At 44.5% G+C, this 17,430-nt stretch overlaps 1 protein-coding gene across 3 annotated transcripts in view; it reads left to right on the top strand.

Moving 5' to 3' along the window:
• The window catches only part of MKX (mohawk homeobox), a 71,203-nt gene extending 57,088 nt beyond the window's left edge, over positions 1–14,115 (top strand). For all 3 annotated transcript variants that reach the window (XM_084782020.1, XM_084782019.1, XM_084782021.1), the window contains exons 6-7: positions 11,445–11,478; positions 11,588–14,115. In XM_084782020.1, coding sequence (XP_084638146.1) covers positions 11,445–11,478; positions 11,588–11,774 — 221 coding nt within the window. In that variant the 3' untranslated portion in view covers positions 11,775–14,115. The remainder of the gene's footprint in view (positions 1–11,444; positions 11,479–11,587) is intronic.
• The last annotated feature ends 3,315 nt before the right edge of the window (positions 14,116–17,430 follow it).

Below are 17,430 nucleotides of genomic sequence, written 5' to 3'. Positions count from 1 at the left end.
CGGATCTCCATGCTTGTATGGCAAGTGATTTTATCTTTGAGCCAGCCCTCCATTTCTCATTTCAAGTATACTTTCACTTCCTGGTCAGCCTTTACATGTGTTTCAGAATTAAAAGCTTTCTATTTTTAATTTCACTTTCTTTAATACCAAACCCTAAAGGGCTGAAGTGCAGGAACACAGAGCATAGGCTTAAATTCATTTTTTAAGATTCAAGCTGATCAAGAATGGTGAGGTGCATTTGGAATGTAGAAAGGTTAGTGATAGAGTCCATCTTGGGTTTAAAATGTGTTTTTTTTCCCCTTTTGTAATAAATATAACAGCTGAACTATAAATATAGAGCAACTGTCATTTGCTATTTTTCTGAAAGAGCCAAGATGGTTGTGAACGTCGTCTTTTTATTGTGTCATTTCTGGTGTTAATGCAGTCAGACAGATTTAACCCCAAGATCCTTCAGGATGAAGTATCGTTTCTGGAGACGGTGATGTGAGGAATTTGAACGCCCTGGCAACAATGTGAGCCAACTCAGAGATACACTGCAGTTCATATATCAGAGGGGAAAAAAAATACTTTTTGCTGGGTTTTTCAGAGATACTGAAGAGCTTCAAAATGCACGGAGGAAGCCAGACGTTCCAGCCCATTTCCAGATTGTTACAAGTGAATATTTTTTTCCATTTAAAAGGCTTTTATTTTGTTAAAGGAAGCCATATTAGAAGTTTGTACCCTAATGCCATTCAGCTGTGTATTTGTTAAACAATATTACCCTTCTAGAACTGCAGTGGGCAGCTCTAAGCCTGCTCTTGCGCGGAGCAGCGCCCGTGCTGTGGAAGAGCACAGAGGAATGAAGACCAGCATTAATATGAGGGAGCAGCACTAAGAGTGTGCCAGTTTCAGAGCCAGTTGCCCAATTTTTATGCAGAGTGGGTGCTTTTACTGACAACCAGTGCTCCTGTAACATGCAGGCACACAGAAGCGATTCATAGGGAGCTAGGAAGTCGTTTTCTGAGTCTTGGCTGGAGACCTAGCTTTTATGCATGAAGCAGTTTGGGTAGCATCTCCAATATTCCCTTTGAGAAAATGAAGTAACAAAACCCATCAGACACTCGAGGTCAGCAGCTCTTTAATGTGGCTCCAGCGCTCTTTGTCCTGGCGTGCTATGCTGTTCTGGCACGAAAGAGCAACAGCAACGCCATCTTTGTCTTTGAAGATGATAGATTCCACACACTTGGTTCATTAATCTAAGTTGATGGGCTTTGCCTGGAGTTAAATATTCTGTCCTTACACAGCAGTTTTTGTATTAATCTCTAAACAGTACTGATTTTCTCAGTGACTGCATTCAACCCTACTTTTTTGATATAAAAGAATAAAGTGAGATAGGAAATTGGCATTTTTTTTCACAATGGCCCTCAGAGTACTCTGTGCGGGTATGTGTGTGTGTGTGTGTGTGTGTGTGTGTGTGTGTGTGTGTCTTCAAATTCTCTTCTGGTGTTTTACAAAATATTATCATGTGGTTTTTATGACCATCCCATGTATCTGCGATCCATTTTCTAAACGAGAAAGTAGAGACGCGGGAAGTCACACAGCTGGTGATCTCTCAGACACCAAGGAGAAAGCAGGGTTCCAGCTGTACTGTCAGGCCCTGCCCAGTGTCTCTGTGACCTCCTCTAGGCCACCTTTATAGCTGATAGAAGAAGCCAAGAACAGCGAGTATTCACCATCTCAGACCTTCTGCCCGGTCGCCCACCAGCTCCTCTCTCCCACAGACTGCACTCTAATCTTCAAAGCAAAGCTTCAGACTGGAAGCTCTCAGCTTAGCAAGGGTGGAGCAACCTTGGGAAAAGAGACCATGCAGGGTAACTTCACATCAAGAACACTCAAAACGGCCAGTGCAGAAAAGACTGAGAGTGAACCGAGCCTTCATCATTGGGTGATACTCTGTTTATTGTAAGGAGTTACTGTGAAATCACACATCCCATTTTCTGCACTTTTAATCCACCATTCCAGAAAGGTCGGCGCAGGATGGCTGAGCATCCCAGAAGAACAGACACCAGGAATGAGCGTGGCAAGAGTAGTTGTACATTAATTCCACCAACACAGAAGCATGGGGGAGGAAACCAAGATCTACTGGCAAAACCCTATGTGCTCTGCCCAATGGTGAAAACCCATTAAGGCTAGCATTCCCCAGGGAGTAAAGGGCAAAGCAGCACAGCTACAGGGAGACTGACACTGTGTGTTGCTGTTAGTGGCAATACTACGGACGCACGCTGGGAGCTTTGAACCGTCAGTGCTCCCTGTCCAGATAAAGAGCTCATCGCCATTGGTCCCACGTAGAGGGGCGTGGCCTTCTAATTTTTAATATTCTGACGTGACCCAAAGGATGATGCATTGACAGAAAGGCAGCTGAGGTGGGGACCCTACGGATCCAGCACATCTGGGCATGATTAGCCTTGCTGAAGCCAGCCCACATGAGAGGTAGCAGGAAGGAAAAGAATGTTGGGCCAGATGTGGAAGCCGTGCTAAGGGAAACACTGGCTCAATTCTTGGAAAGATCTTTCCTCAGACTCTTAAATGATTTTGGAAGCCACCTAATAGTGGCCCTGAGATGAATAATTTAGCTAGAATATTGCTTGGGGGGGGTGGGGGGGATGGAGAGGGAGAAGTAGATCCATCCATAAAGATGAGCTTGGTTTCATTTTCTAGTTCTCACTAAGTAGAAGGTTTCCAGTGGGCCCCACCCCACTGCTGGCTCACAGAAGCCAGACACCTCATGACTTTCCAGAAGCAACAGACTTAGTGACCCAGCATCACTCCCTTTCTTGTCAAGTCAAGTTTTAGGGGATAGCTCACTTTGGGGGTGGCAGGGGGGTGGGGCTGTTGGAAGCAGTTCAGTCCCCTAGGGATGAATGTTGCACTGGTAGGTGTTTTTATTCTTTCTCTTTCCTTTTGGTCAGAAATCATTTTTAAATGATTTAATCTGACTCTACAAAAACCCTAACTGTCCCTAAGAGAGGATAACCACAAACAATTTCTTCTAAACGTGGTGGGACAGTGGCTCTCCTGCAGTGATTTAGCAGTAGCTCCCACTGGGCTAGAAGACAGTGATCACAAGGCTAGCATCGCTCTTAAAACATTGCTCTAATTAAAGCCTGGAGAAGCTGTGGGGGCCTTTCACAGTTCCTTTTCTGAGACTTGGACAGATGCCCTGATCAGAGATTAACCCACAGGGAGAGGAAGAAAAACTTGGTTGTTGTTCTTGTGTTCCTGGTCTACAGTTCTAGAAAAAAGGAGTTGAATAGTGGTGTGTGTGTGTGTGTGTGTGTGTGTGTTTGTGTGTCTGTATGTGTGATTCTGTGTGTATATGTATCCATGTGTGTCTGTGTGTGTCTATGTGTGACTCTTGCATGTATCTGTGAGTCTGTTTGTGTGTGTCTATGTATATGTGAGTCTCTCTCTCTCTCTCTCTCTCTCTCTCTCTCTCTGTGTGTGTGTGTGTGAGTGTGTGTGTGTGTGTATGTGTGTGTGTGTGTGTGTGTGTGTGTTTGATGCACATGGATTTTTCTGGTGCTGCAGACAGAAGCCAGGGCCTCATGCACGGAGGTGAATTAATGTTTAGTGCATGTCGGCTCTACGGCCTTTCTGGATGGCACTGTCTTAGGTACCCCAGAGTCCCTGCAGGCGGTTTTATCCAAAGAGACCTTGGCATAATGGAGGCTGCAACCGTGACCATCAGTGCTGGCTGACTCAGAGATGAGTCTCACAGTCCCCACTTTCTGTGTCCCTTGCAATTCCTAGGACCTTCTGAGCTGCAGTGTCATCGTGTACAAAGGTGTTGGTGCCCTGTCTCACAGAGTTATTGTTACCAGACAAGCAGATAATGTTTGGAGAATTCCTGGAATAATGGCTCGTGTAAGCAGAGGCAGCCAATAAACACCAGCTGATGTTCTAGGCAATTCTCTACCATCCAGGCTCTTTTTCTTCACATTCACATTTAAATTGAATGGAGATGACTTCTGAACTTTCTCAAGCTGCTTCTGTTTCTCCCGTGCTTTGCATCCAGGAAATTCTAACAGTAAACTATTCCTTAGCATAATAGAGGATATGACAAAAATGGGAACTTGGTAAGGAACAGGGCTCCAAGACATGCACTGATGAGGCCGGAGGGTGGCTCAGTGGGTAAGAGCCCTGGTTGGTCTTCAAGAGGATCTAGGTTTGATTCCCAGCATCCACATGGTGGCTCACAACTGCCCCATAGCTCCAGTACCAGAGGATTTGAGACCTTCTACTGACCTGTACCAACACACACATGATGCACGGGCATACATGCAAGAAAAACACAGATACACGCAAAACAAAATATCCTGCTTAAAACAGATAAGTATGACTTGCTTAGAAGACCATCTATCCTGTCCCTCATTTGCTTTCTGTTGTTGTAACAAACATCACTACAGAAAGCAATCTGAGGAGGAAAAGGATTATTTCACCTTGCGGGTTATATAGTCCATCGCCAAGGGAAGACAAAGTAGGAACTCACGGCAGGAACGTGGCGGCAGGAACAGAAGCAGAGACTCGTTCCCACCTTTGCTGGCCATGGCTTGCTCAGCTGGCTTCCTCATACACCCAGGACACCTCACTAAGGATGGCACTACTCGCAGTGCGCTGGGCACTCCCACAGCAATCATTAACCAAGAAAGTGCCCCTTGGGCATACATCTTACCAGGCATCTCGATGCAGGCAGTTCCTCAGCTGAGCTCCCCTCTTCTCAGAGGATTCTAGTCAAGTCACCAAAACTAACCAGTGCACAGATGTCACTACCGGGACTAAGTATTCTGTCTCGTTCTATTTCACACTCCACCCCACCCCCACCCCTGGGTTTTCCACAGTGAACCCTCATCACTTTTTTTTTCTTTTATATGTGAATACTAAAATTTGTTTTTGTCTGCAATGAATGGAAGAAAAGCGCCACCTGACTCAATCTGTCTGCAGTAAGAGTAAAAGCAAACACATTAGTGTGAAATTAGTCCATACTGAATGACTTTCTCTAGCAACAACTCCGATCAAAACCTCATCATCAGAAGACTTAATCTGGAAAGTCTCTGGCTACAAGAGGGAAAAGTCACAATTTGAGCTGCACTTCGCGTGTGCTTTCTGTCCTAGTGCTCTCACACATTAACTGTAGAGTCTTATGATCCAGAACCTTCCTTTAGGCTCAATAAATACTATCAGAGGTTTCCCCCCCTACTACATTACTTTCTTATTGGGGAAAATAAGAAAAGCTATTTATTTTTCTAAATTATACTTATTTATTTCTGTGTACGTCGGGTGGAGGCAGGGAGCATGAGTGCCCCGATGCAAGTGTGGAGCTCAGAGGCTAACTCACAAGAGTCTGTTCTCTTCCACCCTACAAGCTCTGGTTGCTAACTCAGGTTGTCAGGCTTTGCGGTAAGCACTGAACCACCTGAGCCATGTTGCTGGCCCAAAAGCTTTTCTATAAAAGGAGAATAAAGTGACAGCACCACGGAGGCCGCATGCCCGCGCGCTTGTGTGTGTGTGTGTGTGTGTGTGTGTGTGTGTGTGTATAAGTGTGTATGTATGTGTGTGTGTGTAAATGTGTGTATGTGTTTCTGTGCAGAAGTGTGTTTGTGTGTGAGTGTGTGTGCATAAGTGTATGTATGAGTGTCTGTGTGTGTCAGGGGTGGGGGAGGGGATGGCCCATCCAGGCATCCTGATGTGGAAAGATAGCCATTCTGAGCATCAAAGTGGGATGAGACACATGGGTGGTGGCTGCTTTCTATAAGGTCCTACTGCCTTGGAGCAGTCAGTAGTTCAAGCCTTTGTGGATGCCTTCTGTCCGCCATGCTTGCTGGGGCTTGTTCTTTTCATCAGTCGTCCCACTTCTTTGAAATGGTCTAGTGTCCCACATATCTAGGATGTACATACTAAGCCTTGGCTGTACTCAGCTGCTCTCACCAGCCATAGCTGCCAAACTGACCTCCAGTGTGGAAGCCTAGTATTCAGACATGGGGGTGTGTGGCTGGCTTTGGGTAGTTGGCATACCCTCCAACGTTTTCATTTCCCTGCAAGGTGTGACAGGTGAGGTGGATACTGTCTTCCACTGTCTTAGGATATGAGCTGCGGCCGCCTCTCTCCACTCACCTAGTCCTGTGGCCTATTTTGCTTTTCTTTGGCAGAGCAATTTCAGTGTTTCTCCCACCATCTCCTCCCCATATTCCCCAGTGTTTCCGGTCTTTATCCTTTTCATTTTAATTTAAGGAAGTGTCAGTTATGTGATTTTCACATTACTTACTTTGAAAAACAGTCACGCGTTTTGTCTTCCTTAGTTTTATTTACATTGTAGTGGCACCGGGACTCCTTCGTGAAACACTTAACAAAACATTGCCAATTTTAGCATTTATTTATTCAGTTTGAGAACTATATCACAGAGCGGGAAGATTTGGCCGTACTTTGGTCACTCTGTAGGCCTACAGATGTTATTTTAAAAATCTGACTCGAAATCAGTGCGCTTCTAAATGGCATTTGTGCAAGTTGAATGGCTACTGAGCCCCACGCTGGCTGACACGACCTGAGTTGCTGTGCAGCGGAGCTTTTCACATGGTTGTTTCTGTGTGTAACTTTCTAAGGAAACACACATCCGAACTGAGGATAGCACTACTTCAAGTTTCAACATGCTTTGAGTTTTACAGCACCCAAGATTTTCCTAACTGCCCGCCGCTTTCTTCTTTCTTTTTCTTTTTTGGTTTTAAAACACACTCTTTTGGCTGGTTCAGTAAGCAGTTCCTGCCAGCCAGTTGCTTTTATGGTAATTGACAGCATAGCTGATTTTTGGAACATTAGAATCTGAAAGGGCTTTTTAGCCCAGACTTTGGGAGGCTGAGCCAAGCTACTTTGCAGAGTGAGATACCGCTGAGCAAATGTCCGCGGTCAGACCCTGGTCTGTGCGTGCTCCTGTTCTCAGCCAAGCAGCCTTCAGCACGCCTGTAGCATGGGCCTCTGCTTTCTTCTGACTTTCAGCAGTATTTATTCTGTGTCTTTCCTTATGTCTGGAGTCCCTGGTAGTCCTACCAGAAAGGAGGCCGTGACCCAGCTGTCATGGGTGGGCAGAAGTAACCCCAGCATCGTGACCACCAGTGATGGAAACAGCATACCGACAGTCCCTAAATGCTGACTGGACTGCAAAGACAACTGCTTCCACCAGAAAAGAGGAAGCAAGTGTTTGCTTTGAAGGGGAAAAAAGCAGTGTGTGTGTGGGGGGGGGGTAGGGGGGGTAATCATAGCATTTAGTAGCACCAGTCAGTGTGACCTGCTCAGGGGATGTTGGTCTCTGAAGTAGCTGGGACTTCTCCCCAGATTCCATCTCAGCACAGTGAACAGAAATCCAAAAACTAGCAGATCTTCAGCGTTCTTGCTTTCCAGAGAATGCACAAATATTTCTGAGAAGAAGGAGGTTGTTGTGGACTTCCTTTTGTGGTTTATTTGGGAACTAGATTCACTACCCCTCGGGGTGGGTCTAAATTGCATATCCTAGCCACACAAACGCGTGCCCTTTAACCCCAGGCTATGTTTTAAACTCAAACCAGGAGCATGCAGAAAAGCTTGCAGGTGAGGACAGTTAGCTTTTGCAAGCGGTCTGAGTCAAATCCTCTAGAGTGAACCTTGGGGCAGATTTAGCCTTGATAGAAATGCAAGCTGCTTCCAGTGGTTACAGCTTATGCGGCTCTGGCTCTGTCCTCAGAACCCATCCTTCCTCCCAACACCAAATGTACCCACATGCGTTAAAATAAGGTGTAAATGTTCAGCCTTGAGGCTCCTATGTAGGACGTTGTCGTATGGTTTGTAAAAGTAGGGGTTAGTGAGATGGCTCTTTGGGTAAAAGTGCTGTTCTTGCAAGTTCAAAGACCCAAGTTCAAATCCTCTAGACTCATATAAAAGCCAGGCACACAGTGAGAGCGTCTGTAATACTAGTGCCTCCACAGGGAGGGAAGGAGCAGAGGCAGAGAGAGAGAGAGAGAGAGAGAGAGAGAGAGAGAGAGAGAGAGACAGACAGACAGACAGACAGACAGACAGACAGACACAACAAAGAGAGAGAGACAAAGAGACAGAGAGACAGAGACAGACAAACACACACACACACACACACACACACACAGAGAGAGAGAGAGAGAGAGAGAGAGAGAGAGAGAGAGAATTTGTGAAACTAAGTAAAATGCCCAAACACAGATTTGAGTGGGTTGGCTTTGTTTTTTGTTTGTTTGTTTGTTTTTCACATCAGACATGTTTTCTAAGCACCAAAGCATAAAGCACGTTCATTTCTAAGTAAGCAGAGTTTCCTAATTTCACAGCCTGTTGCGGGAATCTCCTTTCTCAGTGGCTTGACTTTAGAGAGCCAGCTATGGTAGGTGCCAGCAACATGTGGCTACTCTGTGGCTTCAAAACATAAGGCACCCTCCTCATCTCGGGGAACCTGCCTCCCTCTCCATACAGGAGACATCACTTGAGGATCCCGTACCACATTACATGTCTGAGAGCTACAAGCTTCCTGCTTGTCATCAGTCACCACCCTCAGCTGACCTGTCAGGCAGGAAACCACCTTCTGGTCCCTTCATCAGTCGTTGGGAACTGGTTCATCTATGAACAGGGGTCTCAGAACAGTCTTTTCTAAATCCAGTTTTCTTATTTCTCTAATGTTTGTGCTTCATGGAACTTATTCTGCTTTTGACAAACCTTTCCATTGATTGAACATACCCTAACCTTTGGTCTAGAGCAAATACCAAAATATTAATATTCTCTCTCTCTCTCTCTCTCTCTCTCTCTCTCTCTCTCTCTCTCTCTCTCTCTCTCTCTCTTTCTGTCTCTCTCTCTCTTCTCCCCTACCCCCACTTTCTGTAAAATGCCCGGTGTTGCCAACTTACCCTCTGGAAAAGGCCTTGACTTCTCTGTTCTGGTAGCATCTTGCACCTGTCACTACTGAGCGAACACAGATAACGGGAGCCTCTTCAACACCAAAGAGGCATGCAACCCTGTACAAAGTCACTAAAGCTAAATAAATTAGAATGGGGACTCAGTAGCATAAGGCACATGTCACCTTGCTGACAAATTCTTAGATTCTGATACCTGAGTGATGGAAGGAAAGAACAAATTCTTGTCCTCTGACCTCTATCCTCTGACTTCTATACGTATGTTGTGGCTTGCACATATATCTCCATTAATAATTAAATGTGATATTTAAAAACTCTTTAAAGCAGCACTGAAGATACTTCACTCATAGCAAATTGTCTATAAATCAGGCTTCCTGGAGTTCTGTGGGCTAAAAATTATTGCTGTTTTTACTCCATGTGCATGAGTGACTTCCAACCCCAAATTATCCAGCACAGCAGGGTGGGGCTCTGACTGTGCAGGCCAAGCCAGCAGGGTCAGAGGATTGCAGGCTGATGGCACTGTAGGCCCAAGTATTCCTCCAGAACCTATTAAATGCTACCTGAATGTTTGGGGAAAGGAAACTGAGGGTTAGCCAAGATGCAGGCCACCTCATGTGTTCTTCACAGGCACCTTGAAGTGCCTTCACTAAGTACTTTTATTTTGATTTCTTGCTTTTTTTTTTTTTCTTTCAAGTTTCCTGGCTTCTCAGATTTTAAGTAGCTCCCAACAAGCTATTTCTGTCTAGAGAGCTTCACTGTTAGCAGGCTTCTGGAGTCTCTGTCTGTACAGAGGACATTGAATTTAGCTACTTTTTATAGGACACAGTTATTTTCTTGTGGCTGTCTTCTTCACCATGGGAACTGTTGTACATTTGTACATTGTAACCCTGGGCTCTGACTCTGAGCATTAAAATGTACTGCCTGGTAAACCTTGAGCATGACAGAGAAAAAGCAAAAAGCCTAGAGAAATAGTGAATAAGAAGAAAAGGCAAAGGGAAGGAGTGAGGCCAAGAAAGGACGGTTTTGCAAAGGTCATAGGAAGAGGAGGCCTTTGGATACATTGTGTCCGTTCTCTGCTTCCTTTCTGTCCTTCCAGGCTTCTGTAAGTAGATGCTCACTATCGTGTACTCTTGCTGTAGGTGGTGGTGGTAATAATGGTGGTGATGGTAGTAGTTGTGGTGGTGATGGTGGTGGTAAAGGTGGTGATGATGGTGGTGGTGGAGACGGTGGTGGTGGTGATGAAGGTGGTGGTGGCCAAGGCTCGTCTACTACCTAGATTCAGAGTCTGCTGAGCTTATGAAGAGACTCTGCTTGACTCCTGACCTGCACATTTTTATCCTGTTAAGAATCAACTTTTTTTTGTGTTGCACAGGCAATGTTTCTTTAGACAAAGGACTTAAAACCCAGAACCCATTTCAAGTCTTTCATTATGTTTTCATGGTCTTGGAAGAGGTTGGTGATCTGAAGGGAAGGGAGCAAATGTGCCCCGCTGGTGAGGGTGCTCAGGCATAAGCCAGCCTCCTCCCGCCGTTGTCATGACAGCAGGGCCAGGAGTAGTTCTTTTGGACACTAAAGATTGATTTTTTTCCTGATGTGCCAGGAGCTCCTGTTATTGTCAGCATCAGATCTGTTACTTGTGTGCCAACTATCCAGGCTTGTCAGTCTCACCCCTCAGGCTTGAGTTGCAGAAATTGCAGAATATTATGGTTTGGCGGGGAGGGGCTCAGCAGCTTCCTAGGAAAGTCCTCATCTGGAGTTGAAGGAAACAAACTACTGTGGGGCATGGTGATGTGCTGATAGTTGCTAGCAGGTGAGAAATGAGCAAGAGTCCTGATGGCCAGGACCATCTCTACACCTCCCTGTGCATTCCTTCCCTGCAAAGGACTTTCTCGACTTTCTACACCAATTAATATTTTTCATCTCAATAACTGCTGGGACCTCCATAAAAAAGTTAATTTTCAGCCATCTTCCCAGATAAAATTGTATTCTTGCAACTTCTAAGATGAAACAGGACTAGAGGGATGGCTCGATGTTCAAGAGCAGTTTCTGCTCTTCCAGAGGGCCTGCATTCCCTTAGCAGCACCCACGCTGGTGCCTCACAGCTGCCTGTAACTCCACCTAAAGAAGATCTGAGGCCCTCTTCTGGCCTCCGCGGGTAACTGCACACATATGTCATATACACACACACACAGACACACACACACACACACACACACACACACACACACACACACACAAAGAGAGAGATAGAGACAGAAAGAGAGAGACAGAGAGAAAGAGAGAAATACAATAAGTCTTTTGGGGAAGGGTTGAGACAAGGTTTCTCTGTGTAGCCTTAGCTGTCCTGGACTCACTTTGTAGACCAGGCTGGCCTCAAATTCACAGTAATCCACCTGCCTCTGCCTCCCGAGTGCTGGGATTAAAGGTGTGCGCCACCACGCCTGGCCCAATACAATAAGTCTTAAAGAAAAAAGTCCAAGAGACAAGTGACGGAATTTGTGCTTCTCTTTGCAGACACTCCGGACATTGGATCTAGTAAAGGTGACAGGTGAGCATTAACGAATTTCATCTGCCATTGGTGCTTTGCTGTGACACTGTCTCCTGTGCACACTACGGTAGATTTGATCCTCTCTCTCTTCTTTTTTGCACACATGCAGTGCAGCTAACAGACGGGGGCCGAGCAAGGATGACACATATTGGAAGGAGATCAATGCAGCCATGGCCTTAACAAACCTCGCCCAGGGAAAAGAGGAAGTGCAGGGGACGACCAGCTGCATCATCCAGAAATCTTCCCACATAGCAGAAGTAAAGACAGTCAAGCTGCCCCTGGCACAGCGCTTCTAGACTGCGGCTGGGGGCGCTGAGCATGCCAGTGATTTTATTTTTTAACCTAAATCCTCACCCTAAGAGCCAAAACAGGGGGTGAAGAGGACTCCCTTATAAACCTCCTGAGTTCAGCTATCCTAAATATACCAGTTGCTTCTATTAAAAAAAAAAAGACATATAAATTATAAAAAATCATTTTAATCAAAAATATTAACTTATTTTATGTTACTGAAACTATGCATAAAGCACCTGCATTACCATTACAGTAAGTGCCTTGCTTCCCCCAGATAAGCTCCAACGTGGGCACAGTGGAGAGCTGAGCCTCAAACAGTCGACGCCAACACTTGCTAGACCGCACCATTCCAAACTGGCCCAGGACCGAAGCCAGAGTCACTAAAAGCCCTTGAAATAAATCCAGTCATTCACACGTTAAAACTTGGAAATCTGTCCGGCCAGATGAAGTGATCTTTTCTTTGTTCTTGTTCGGTTTTTGTTTTGTTTTGTTTCTTCATGCCTCCAGGACTGGACACTGTTCTTTGTGCTTCCCAGGGTGATGGTGAGAATTTTTTGTGTGGGTTTTGGTTTGCGTGTCTGATACGCCAGCATATCCAGAATGAAAGGTTCAGCCTGCCCACATGATGCTAAGAAGAGACACTTTCAAACTAGTTGGAGATTGCAGTGAGCACATTGTAATCAGAAATTGTTTTCCCTAGTGCTGTTGGAAAGCATCCCAATGCCTTTATAGCTAACTGGGATTTTTCTTATTCTGAGGTTTTACTGAAGTTTTGAAAAGAGCCATATTATATAAATCACTGAATTTTTTTTCCTGTGTAAAACTAAACCTATAGTTTAGTTTTAAAACATAATCTTGTTTGCATTAGAGTTCAGTGTTCCTTTGTGGTGGAAGCTGGCTTTCATATGGAGTGACTAAAATCTTTTTATTTGGTTCATTTCAAATGACAATTCTGATGGACAATTTGTATTGCAATGAGAACAAGACAATGAAGGGAAAATATCTGTATATGGATGTACATATACCTGCAGAAATCTGATTTTTAACATTTTAAACCTATGAGAAACAAAACAAAAACAGTCTCCGACTTTGTCCAGTAGGACATTCAGTAAAAATGAAGTGAAATCTCGTGTTGAAAGAATACTTTGTTTCTAAATGACACTCCCACAGAGCGAAGCAATCACTACTGAGGAAGAAGAGCCTTTTCCATCTGACAGTAACTCCCTCCCCAGCTTGGAGGGAGGGAAACCTAAAGAAAAAACGGAGATGCCGAATAGAACAGCGCAAATGTTCAACAGCAAAGGAAAAAGACTGGGCTATTTTAGGGGATGTTTTTCTGGGTATGTAATCTATTTTTTTTTTTTAGACTGGAAAGCATTTTTGCAAGTGTGAATGACATCCGGCAGCACGGCGCAGGCTGACATTTTTCTTCTTTATTTTACAAAATGCTTTTAAAAGCCAAAGGCCACTCTGGTTCCTGAGCGGACATGACTGTCCTGATGGCCATCGGAGGACATTTTTTTCATGTATGATAGCATTGGGGTGGGGGGCGGGGTTGGGGGTTATCTAGTGTAATGAAGATAATTTGATATGAAAATATTTTGTATGTATATTTTTACTTTGTTTTCTTAAGTGCATTTTGCAGTTACAGTAGCCCGAGGTAAGGTGTCTACGTGATGACTGTATGAGTGGGTGAAGTATTAGGTTCCTCTGTTGCATCTTTTGAGATTCAAAACGCAAAGTGAGAGTCACTACAAAATAACCCTGCACGGATGTGCGCATGACAGTGAAAAACAAGGACAAATACTTCACCCTTTTTCATACTATGATAAGTTATTCTGATATTAAATATTTTAATAAAAATGTTCTTGTTTTAACATGTTGCAATTAGATAAATGAATGATGGTTGTATTTTATTTGAAATTATCATGGGTTTTTTTTCCATCTCTTGGGGGAAAATATCAACTAATTTGTTCTGTATTATGAACACAAGCCAATGACAGGACAGTATCCACATAATTTCTTTAAAGTACCAAAGCTTGGAGTCCAGCCTGTACACGCATCAAAAATATATAATTAGCATATCCTGGGGAACTTCTCCAATTACACTTGCTTTAATTTATTATTTTTTTTCATTGCTGTTGTTTTAATTGTCTGGAAATTAGAGCGCCCTCATTCCTTAAAAGCACTTTGAACAATGCCGAGCCAGCAGCCGAGAGGCTGCTGTAATTTATATTGAAAAGAAGGAGACTCACTCTTCTTTTTTATTTTACAATTGTATTTTAATAAAATTAATGACTGTCAGGAGTTCTTGACAGATTTAAAATAAAAGTTCATTTCTAGCCATTAGTGATCATGTGGGTTCTGTTTGCCTTTGAAAGCTAGCCATGGGAGGGAGCAGCAGCAGACAGGAGCAGCCTCGCATGTGGGTCATGGAGCAGGATTGCTATAGTTGGATCAAGTTTGAATTCTGTCACTTTAGGCCACCAACCCACCTGTTAAGGCCCAGAGACAGAAGCACAACACACACTGTTCAAATACTGGCTTGTACTAAATTTTTTTTCCATAGTTAATACAATAAGGCTTTTTTTCCCCCATAGTTGTTCATCCATGGATTTTAATTGCCTTAAAAAGAAACTTTTTATCAGCATACAAAATAATGGGTTTTGCCTGGTGGGGTGGTGCATGCTTTTAATCCCAGCACTTGGGAGGCAGAGGCAAGTGGATCTCTGTGAGTTGGAGGCCAGCCTGGTCTCCAAAGTGAGTCCAGGGCAGACAAAGGTACGCAGAGAAACCCTGTCTCAAAAAACCACCACCATCAACAACAACACCAGTAATAATAATGGGGTTTGTCATGACATTTCATACTTACATATTTTTAGTCTTTGTTCATACAGCACCCCACCCATTACTGCTATGTCCTGTACAGGAGAGAACCTTGGCTTGGAAGCAGGTAGCTCTGTGTTGCAGTACTTGCTCTGCCCACACAACTGCATGATCCAAACTCAGTTTTCAGGGTTTTTATACGCAAAGCATGAGGAAGGAGCCAGACCTTGTAGACTCTATGAGGGATTGAAATAATGGATGATACATAAAACGCAGCGGCCAACAAGATGGCTCAGTGGAAAAAGGCCATCTATTGCTGAGCCTGACAGACAGACTTGCTCTCCAGAACCCGCATGGTAGAAGGATAGAATCAGCTCCTATAAGTTGTCCCCTGATCCCCACACTCATGGAGTAAAATCAATTAAGTGTGGGAAAAAAATGTTAAATGCCTACTACAGCGGCTGATAAACAGATGCTCAATAAACAGAAAACGTTATCCGTCCACGTGATGTGTGCGCAGAACACGGAAGTGTAGATGGAGTAGGAGACGCAAATACCTTGACAGAAATCTTGAAGCATGGAAAAAGTTCTGACTTGAGAGACTGCAGTGGGGGAAGTTAGTGCCAGAGGGAGAGCTTCGAGTGTGATCCATCCACTACCAGCACTTTGAACCTCCGCACCACAGTGTTAAGTAGGTCAAAGTGGGGGACCGCGAACACGGCAGCCACAGACGCAGTGTGCTTAGTAGTGCCCTTCGTTCAGTCGGCAAGGACTACTTGTCCTTCACACAGCTCCTGATGACTGAACTGTTGCCTGTGCTCCCTGCGTGCTCTAAATTTAGAGAAGTGTTTAGCACACAAGTGCCACGGACCACAGTCCTCTCTTAAACTCATCCAAGTCAATGGTGTAGCAAGCAGAGACTAATAAACAGAAAGCAAGAATGAGCCAAGCAGACACCCACGGGGGGTGAGGGAGGTTACCTGTGCCCTGGAAGACATCAAGGGAGCAGGATGGGGTACAAGAACCATCACCCGCCCAAGTCCAGCCTGGAGCTTCATCAGTGAAATCAGGTCTCTGCTCTTCACCACCACGGCAGGTGAGATGCTTTGCACGCCGCACCGCACCCAAGGATTTGTAGTGATTACAAGTGTGTGCCGCAGGACTCCATTGGCAGAACAGCCATCCTTTCTGGCAACACAGGTTGTGGTTGCCATGGAGCGTACACCGCCCCTTGTTTTGTGTGACACACGTTACGGTACCATTTAGGTCCTCCTGAGTACAAAGTGCTTCTTAGCTCAGGAATTCTTTGTGACAGGACCAGAATATGCTTGTTAGTCCCTGGGGATCCTAGCATGGAGACCTGTATTGGTTTGGGAAACACACACACACACACACACACACACACACACACACACACACACCTGCAAAATTCTGTATTTTCTAAGGTGAAAAGATTGCCAGGATTTGGGGTGAGTCGGAGGTACAGTGTGTTCTCATAGAAATCTGTAGGGATCCATCTGGTATAAAGCAGTCAGTTTCTGAAAAATTTGCCTGTAATACATCTAATATGGTTATTCATTTTTGGATTTAATTTTAATTGATATACAATAGTTACACAGATTATTGGCAGTGTGTGATATCTGCATCTATATATCAGTGTGTTGTGGAATAATAAAGTCAGGGCAATTAGCATATCCCTCTAAAGATTTGTTTCTTTGTGGTAAACATTCCGAGTCCTCTCATATGGATATTTTAAAGTATTTAAGTTTACGACAAGTACATTATTACCAACTAATGGTGGCTCTAGGACCCGTTCTTGTCTATTGTATCTTTGAACCATACCTCTACTCTCTCTGTCCCTCCACATCCCCAATGCTACAATAATAATTGTAAAACAAACATGGGGACACATATGTCTTCAACACACCAATTTCATTCCATTCGGACGTATATCCAGGGGTGACGTTTACATCACATTAGATAGCTATTCTGAAGTACATGGTATTTAATCTATTTTGTTTCAGGGGATGCCATACTGATTTTTCATAACTGTCCTAATTTACCTCCTGGAGTATGGATGGGTTCCCTTTCTGTCACATGCTTGCCAGCATTAGCTACCTTATGGTTTCTACAAAAGCAGTCTCTTCTGGACTGAGGTGATGTTTCCTGTGGTATCCCCTAGTAAGTAATGTTATCAAATGCATTCCTTTCCTGGAGAAAATATGAACACTACTCCCCCCTCCTAATGCCCTAACAACAAACCAAAGCACCGTTCTACCACCATTCACCCCGGGATCCAATGGCTTTAGCAGGCTCACTTTATAGAGCACGGGTACTCACTGGAGCACAAGTGACCTCAAAGCGGTGGCACTTGACCCTGCATGGATGATGGCTTCCCCATACCACACAGGAGGCCCCCTTCTCTCAGTCTTCCAGGTCCACATACTCTAGCATCTCAAAATGTCGGGGGGGAAGGGCCAGCTACTCATGTGAGTGTCCAGTGTGCAGTGACCACCCCCAACTCAGTCCCCTCCTTCTAGAAATGAGTGTCAGCAGCTTGTGGCCTCCTTTATCGAGTGAAGTCCTGTACCCCGTATATCCTGGTCAGGTGTAGTTTTATACATCGCCGAGTCTGTGGATCATCTCTCACTCCTGTTGATGCGGTTGCTATAGCGATGGCTTTTCAGCTTGATGTAACTTAGCTGTACTATTGCTTTTACAGAGTGATCTGAGGGAGTTGTGTCTGAACATCACCTCCACCGAGACCAGTAATATAAGCTGTTCCTTCTGCTAGTTCCCTGGGTTGAGGTCTTATACTCAATTTGTAAAACTTTA

The sequence above is a fragment of the Acomys minous genome, assembly GCF_964271855.1.
Source record: "Acomys minous genome assembly, chromosome: 5".
Classification (NCBI taxonomy): domain Eukaryota; kingdom Metazoa; phylum Chordata; class Mammalia; order Rodentia; family Muridae; genus Acomys; species Acomys minous.
This window is presented reverse-complemented; position numbering and strand designations above follow the sequence as displayed.